Here is a 7,236-nt window from a genome sequence, read left to right on the forward strand (position 1 = left end):
TGCAAACTTTAAGAGACCACAGATGCCCACCCAGAATACTGTACCCAGCAAAATTTCCAAACACCATAGATGGATAAAACAAGATATTCCATGACAAAGTCAAATTTAAATAATATCTATCAGCAAATCCAGCCCTACAGAAGGTACTAGAAGGAAAACTCCATCCCAAGAAGGATAATTACACCCATGAAAACACAGAAAATAAATAATCTTTACAGCAACAAAACCAAAAGAAGGGAGAAGCAGGCATGCAAACACACACACACACACACACACACACACACACACACACACTGCTACCACCATCAACAAAGTAACAGAAATTAACATCATTGGTCATTAATATCTCTCAGTTTCAATGGGGGCAGTTCTCCAATAAAAAGATGTGGGCTAACAGAATAGATTTGAAAATAGGATTGATCTTTCTGCTGCATACAAGAAACACATCTCAATATGAAAAATAGACATTATCTCAGAATAAAGCGGTGGAAAAAGAATTTTTATGGAAACAGACCCACGAAGAAAGTTGGTGTAGCTATTCTAATATCTAACAAAATAAACTTACAAGCAAAATTCAAGAGATGCTGAAGAACATTTTAGATTCATCTGAGGAAAAATCCACCAAGATGATATCTCTCAATTGTGAACATCTGTGCTCCAAACATAGGGTTACTTACATTTGTAAAAAAAAAAAAAAAACCACATTACTAAAGCTTAAACCACACATAGAACCTTACATATTAATAGTAGGAGACTTCAATACTCCATTCTCACCTATGGAAAGGTCATTCAGACAAAAACTAAACAGAGTAATAAAGGAGCTAACAGACCTTATGACTCGAATAAACATAAGAGATATCTACAGAGCATTTCACCCAAACACAAAAGAACATACCTCCTTCTCAACACTTCACAGAATTATCTCAAAAATTGACCATGCACTCAGTCACAAAGCAAGTCTCAATAGACATAAGAAAACTGAAATAACCCTTAGTATCTCATCAGATCACTGTGGATTAAAGCTAAATTTCAACAACAGAAACAACAGAAAGCCTACAAACTCATCGAAATTGAACAATTCTTTATTGAATGATTACTGGGCCAAGGCAGAAGTAAAGGAAGAAATTAAAGACTTCCTAAAATTCAATGAAAATATATGTACAACATAGCCAAACTTATGGGACACAATGAAAGTAGCACCAAGAGGAAAGTTCACAGCACTAAGTACATTCAGAAAGAAATTAGAAAAATCTCATATTAACAACTTAATGTCACACCTGAAAGCTCTAGAACAAAAAGAAGCGTACATACTCAAGAGGAGTAGATGGCATAAGATATCCAGGTGAGCGCTGAAATCTACAAAATGGAAAGAAAGAGAACAACACAAAGTATCAATGAAACAACAGCTAGTTCTTTGAGAAAATCAACAAGATAGACAAACCCTTATCTAAGCTAACTAAAAGGCAGAGTGAGATTAACCAAATTAACGAGATAAGAAACAAAAAAGTTGACAAAACAACAGACACCTAGGAAGTCCAAAGAATCATTAGGTCATACTTCAAAAACCTGTACTCCACAAAATTGGAAAAATCTAAAAGAAATGGACAATTTTCTTGATAGATACCACTTACCAAAGTTAAATTAAGAACAGAAAAGCAATTTAAATAGACATATAACCCATAAAAAAAATAGAAGCAGTCATGAAGTCTCCCAACCAAAAAAGCCCTGGGCCAGAGAGCTTTAGTAAAAAATTCCGTGAGACTTTCAAAGAACAGTTAATACCAATATTCCTCTAATTACTTCACAAAGTAGAAACAGAAGGAACATTGCCAAATTAATTTTATGATACCAAAATCACCCTGATACCCAACCACACAAAGACTAAGCAAAGAAAGAGAATTACATACCATTTCACTCATGAACATTGGTGCAAAAATACACAATAAAACACTCAAAAACTAAACCCAAGAAAACATGAACAAAATCATCCTCCATGATCAAGTAGGCTTCATCCCAGAGATGCATTAATATACAAAAACCAGTGAGTGTAATCCACTGTATAAATCAACTGAAGAAACAAACAAAACCTAAATCCTACATGATCATCTCATTAGATGTAGAAAAAGCCTTTGAAAAAATCCTAAGTCTTAGAGAGATCAGGCATATAAGAGACATACATAAACATAATGAAAGCAATGCGTAGCAAGCCTATAGCCAACACCAAATTAAATGGCGAGAAATTCAAAACAATTTCATTAAAACCAAGAACAAGACAAGGCTGTCCACTCTCTCCATGTCTATTGAATATAGTACTTGAAGTTCTAGCTAGAGCAATAAGACAAGTAAAGGAGATCAAGAGGCTACAAATTGGGAAGGAAGAAGTCAAAATATTGCTTTTTGCAGATAATATGATAATATACATAAATGACTGCAAAAATTCTCCTATAGAAAAAAATTTCTCCAGGAAACACCGATAGCTGATGAACACCTTCAGCAAAGAGGCTAAGATAAAGGTTAATGCCCCCACAAAAAATCAGTAGTCCTCCTAACAAAAACAATACTCTTCACAATAGCTGCAAATAATATAAGATATCTTGATGTAACTCCAACCAAGCGAATGAAAGACCTTTATGATAAGAACTTAGTCTTTGAAGAAAGAAATTGAAGAAGATACCAGAAGATGGAAAGAACTCCCATGCTCATGGATCAGTAGGATTAGCATAGTAAAAATGGCCGTCTTACTCTGAACAATCTACAGATCCAATGCAATCCCCATCAAAATTCTAATGCAATTCTTTACAGTCTTGGTAGAACAATTCCAACTTCATATGGAAAAACAAAAACCCAGGATAGGTACAACAATCCTGTACAATAAATAAACTTCTGGAGGCATCACCACCTCCGCCCTCAAGCTCTACTACAGAGCCCATGTAATCAAAATCTCATGGGGGTGGCATAAAAACAGACAGGTGGGTCAATGGAATTGAACCGAAGACTCAGACTTAACTCTACACACTTGTGGACACCTGATTTTTGACCAAGAAGCCAGAGTTATACAATGGAAAAAAAGAAAGCATCTTTGAGAAATGATGCTGGTCTAATTGGATGTCGGCATGTAGAAAAATGCCAAGAGATCCATATCTACCTCCCTATACAAAACTCAAGTCCAAGCAGATCAAAGACCTTAGCATAAACCCAGATACACTAAACCTGAGAGAAAAGAATGTGGGGGAATACCTTTGACACATTGGCACAGGAGACAGCTTTTTGAATAGAACACCAATAACACAGGCACCATGATCAACAGTTAATAGACGGGACCTCATGAAACTGAAGAATTTCGCTAAGGCAATAGGATGAAATAGGCAGCCTACGGAACTGGAAAAGATTTTCCCCAGCTCCACCTGTGACAGAGGGCTAATTTCCAGGATATATATCAAACTTGAGAAAGTACAAATCAACAAACTAAATAATCCGATTGAAAATGGAATACACAAACCCAGAAATACAAAAATGGTATGTAGTCACTTATGGTGGATATTAGCTATAAAGAATAACCTTGCTGCAATTCACAGACCCAGAGAGGTTACGTAACAAGGTGGGAACACAGGATCTCCCTAGGAAGGGGAAATAGAAGAGATTTTGTGGGTAGACAGTGGTGGGTGGGAGCAGAGTATTAAACGAGCAACTGGAGAAAGGTCAGGTAGAAACGCAGTGCAAGGGAAACGCCCAGGAATCTACAAGGAGGACCCCAGCTAAGACTCCTAGCAAATGTGGACATGTAGCCCCGATCGTTCATTTCCTGTGACCAGGCAAGACTTTCAGTAGGGAGATTGGGACACTAGTCCAGCTACATAGCCTTGGACCTACAGTCTGTCCTGCCTATGGGACATGCTGGGGTAAGGGGTGGCACAGAGATTGTAGGAGTGGCCAACCAATGATTGTTTCAGCCTGAGACCCATGCCACAAGAGTGAGCCCACTCCTGTTGCTGCCTGGAGAAATCGGGACCCAGAAGCTGAATGGCCCAGAGACCTAGGATAGAACCAAACCTGACTGGAAGAAAAAAAAAGTCAATGTAATGATGGCTGATTATATTCTGCTATACTTAGAGATTGGTACTTAGCCCAATAATCATCAGAGAGGCTTCATCCAGCAACTGGTGGAAACAGATGCAGAGATCCACAATCAAACATTAGGCTGAGCTTGGGGAATCCTGCTGAAGAGAGGGAGGAAGGATTATAAGAGCCAGAGGGATCAAGCACATCACAAGAAAACCCACAGAATCAACTAACCTTGGCTTATAGGGGCTCACAGAGACTGAACTCACATCTAAGGAGTCTGAATGATCTGACCAAGGCCCCTTGCATATTGGTAAGAGTTGTGTAGCTTGGTCTTCTTGTGGGGATGTCTTCCTTCCTAACAGAGAGAGCAGAACCTGTCTCTGACTCTTTTGTTTGCTTTTGGGACTCTTTTCTCCTACTGGGTTGCCCGGACCAGCCTTATTTTGAGGGGAAGTGCCTAGTCTTATTGCAACTTGATATGCCATGTTTGGTTGCTATCCCTGGGAGGCCTTGCCCTTTTCTGAAAAAAAAGGAAGAGGAGTGGATGGGAGTGGTGGGTGGAGGGAAGGATTGTAAGGAAAGATGGGAGGGAAAATATGAGTGAAGAATAAATAAAAATAAAAATGAAAAAACAAAAAGAATTTTTAAAAATTAAGTAGATCATAAAAACCCAATAGCACATATAATCAGACGTGGTCTCTTTGGAAATGGCTTCTAACGGAGGCTATATTGTAAACAAAATGTGAATCCCTTTTAGAAGGTGAGTAAGACCCATAATTAGGCATTTGTGTGCAGAGCCACAAACCCTGGCTCATCCAGATCCCAGTGTGGTCAAAGGTCACAATAGACAAAATGTGGATAAGAAATGGACAGGATGTCAGTACCCTGGAGGGAGTTCTACTCAGAGGGGCTCACCCCAGTGAAAACAGCTAATGTTAAGAAAAAGAAACTAATCTTTCTGTAGTGCTTCTTTTTTTCTGCTGCTCTTCTTTATTTCACGCCATGGGTCTTCTTTGAGATACATACAACAAGGGACACATCAATTCGGAGTCTGAACAGTGGTATCACATTGAGACAACTGCTAGAGTCTCTTCATTAGGTAAAACGCTCTTAAGTGAGGAATCCACAAGGTGGCCTGATCTGGGGGACACCTTAGATGTACCTTGCTCCAATCAATATCACCATGCTACTCACGACATAAAAGCCCAGAGTCAGACTGGCAAAGATACTGGGGTCACGACTACCTTCGGAAGACTGAGTCATAACCCAACCCATTGACTTCATCACAGCTTTCTTCCACGTGGAATAACGGACTTCACTTTCCTCAGCTTTGATCCGAGGTTGAAACTTCTCCATTTGGACCACTGATAAGTCCTTGGGATCCAGACTCCACACCCTAACTCCTTCTGCTGCCCCTGCTGCCATGGCGGCTCCCAGGGCAGTTGTCTCTGGCATGGAAGGTTTCATCACTGGAATGCACAGAATGTCAGCTTGCAGTTGCATAAGAATTTTGTTTTCGGTCATTCCTCCATCTACCTGTAAATGTTTCAGTGGGATTCCACAATCGCGATTCATGGCATCTAAAATCTCTCGGACTTGGAAACAAACAGCTTCTAGGGCAGCAAAGGCAATGTGGCATTTATTGGTAAACTGAGTGAGTCCACAGATGATCCCTCTTGCACTGGGGTCCCAATAAGGTGCATATAAACCGGAAAAAGCTGGAACAAAGTAGCAGCCATAAGAACTGCCTACTTGTTCAGCAAGCTTTTCAATATCTTTTGATGCATTAATAATTTTCATATTGTTTTTGAGCCAGCTAACAACAGCACCAGCTATAGCTACAGAACCTTCCAGAGCGTAATAGACAGGTTCCTCTCTGCCAAGTTTGTATGCCACTGTGGTCAGAAGACCGTGTTCAGAAACTACACACTTTTGGCCTGTGTTACATAGTAAGAAACAGCCTGTTCCATATGTGTTTTTGGCTTGTCCATCCTGGAGGCACATTTGCCCCACCAAAGCAGCAGACTGGTCCCCCAGACACCCGGATATCGGCATACCTTCCAACGGCCCAGTTTTCATTAGCCCATAGATCTCAGAAGAGCTCCGGATTCTGGGAAGGATGCACATGGGAATTCCAAAAAAATTGCAGAGCTCTTCATCCCACTGCAAAGAATGAATATTGAAAATCATGGTCCTGCTCGCGTTACTTACGTCGGTACAGTGGACACCTCCATTGACGCCTCCAGTCAAGTTCCAGATAAGCCACGAGTCAATCGTTCCAAAGAGCGCTCTGCCATCTTCAATAGCCTTTTGCACTTTCCTCACGTTGCCAATGAGCCAGTGAAGTTTCACCGCGCTGAAGTAAGTGCTGATTGGGAGGCCTGTCTTGGTCTTGACAAAATTATTGCTTACTGAAATGCTTTTGCTGAGTTTCTCCACAGTGGCCTGGGTCCTTAGGTCAAGCCACACCAACGCATTGTAGAGAGGTTCTCCAGTTACCTTGTCCCAGACTACAGTAGTTTCTCGCTGATTGGTGACACCAATAGCTTTTATGTTGGAAATCTCAATGCTTTGCTGTTTAAGTTTCTCACATGTTTTCTCTATACAGTAGTACACGGACTGGAGGATTTCTTTTGGGTCTTCCTCTACCCATCCTTCTTTTGGGAACTCCTGTTTTATCTCCACTTGATGGTAATTAAGTAGTTCAGCAGTTTTAGGATTGAAAACGAAAAAACGTGTTGAGCTGGTCCCTTGATCCACCGCCCCTACCAACGGCCCCAAAACCGCTTTCTTAGCGTCTGCCATGAATCCAGCTTTGGTGGCAGGTTATCGCGTCTGGTTTCCTTGGTGATGACAGTGGGCGCGCGGGAGGGTTCGGCACGAGACCAGAGGCGATTGGTTGAACCTCTGACTTCCTGGTAACTACCTCATCCCCAATCGTCCCTGATCTCCAGAGGAGTAGGACCAACCTTGCATATAAAGCAGGCATCTTGAACTTAATTTGTTCAAAAGTTAACCTGGGATGTTCCCTCAGCTGTCCTGTGTTCCCAACTTAGTAAACACACTTTCTTTTAATTCGCCCAGTTTCTCTGCCAGTATCCTAGCCGATTGTGCCCATTCTCATAAGTCTCACAACCTACCAGGAAATCCAGCCTGTTCTCTCTCTAAATTACT

The 7,236-nt window shown here is 40.8% G+C and overlaps 1 protein-coding gene across 1 annotated transcript; it reads right to left on the reverse strand.

The window, feature by feature from the left end:
* Positions 1–5,214: 5,214 nt before the first annotated feature.
* Positions 5,215–6,867, reverse strand: LOC126506026 (glycerol kinase-like). Its single transcript, XM_050149297.1, has one exon. The coding sequence runs from the start codon at positions 6,865–6,867 to the stop codon at positions 5,215–5,217; it is 1,653 nt and encodes a 550-aa protein (XP_050005254.1).
* Positions 6,868–7,236: the final 369 nt, after the last annotated feature.

Source organism: Alexandromys fortis, unplaced genomic scaffold, assembly GCF_014885135.2.
Source record: "Alexandromys fortis isolate MF-2015 unplaced genomic scaffold, M_Fortis_MF-2015_v1.1 scaffold_60, whole genome shotgun sequence".
Classification (NCBI taxonomy): domain Eukaryota; kingdom Metazoa; phylum Chordata; class Mammalia; order Rodentia; family Cricetidae; genus Alexandromys; species Alexandromys fortis.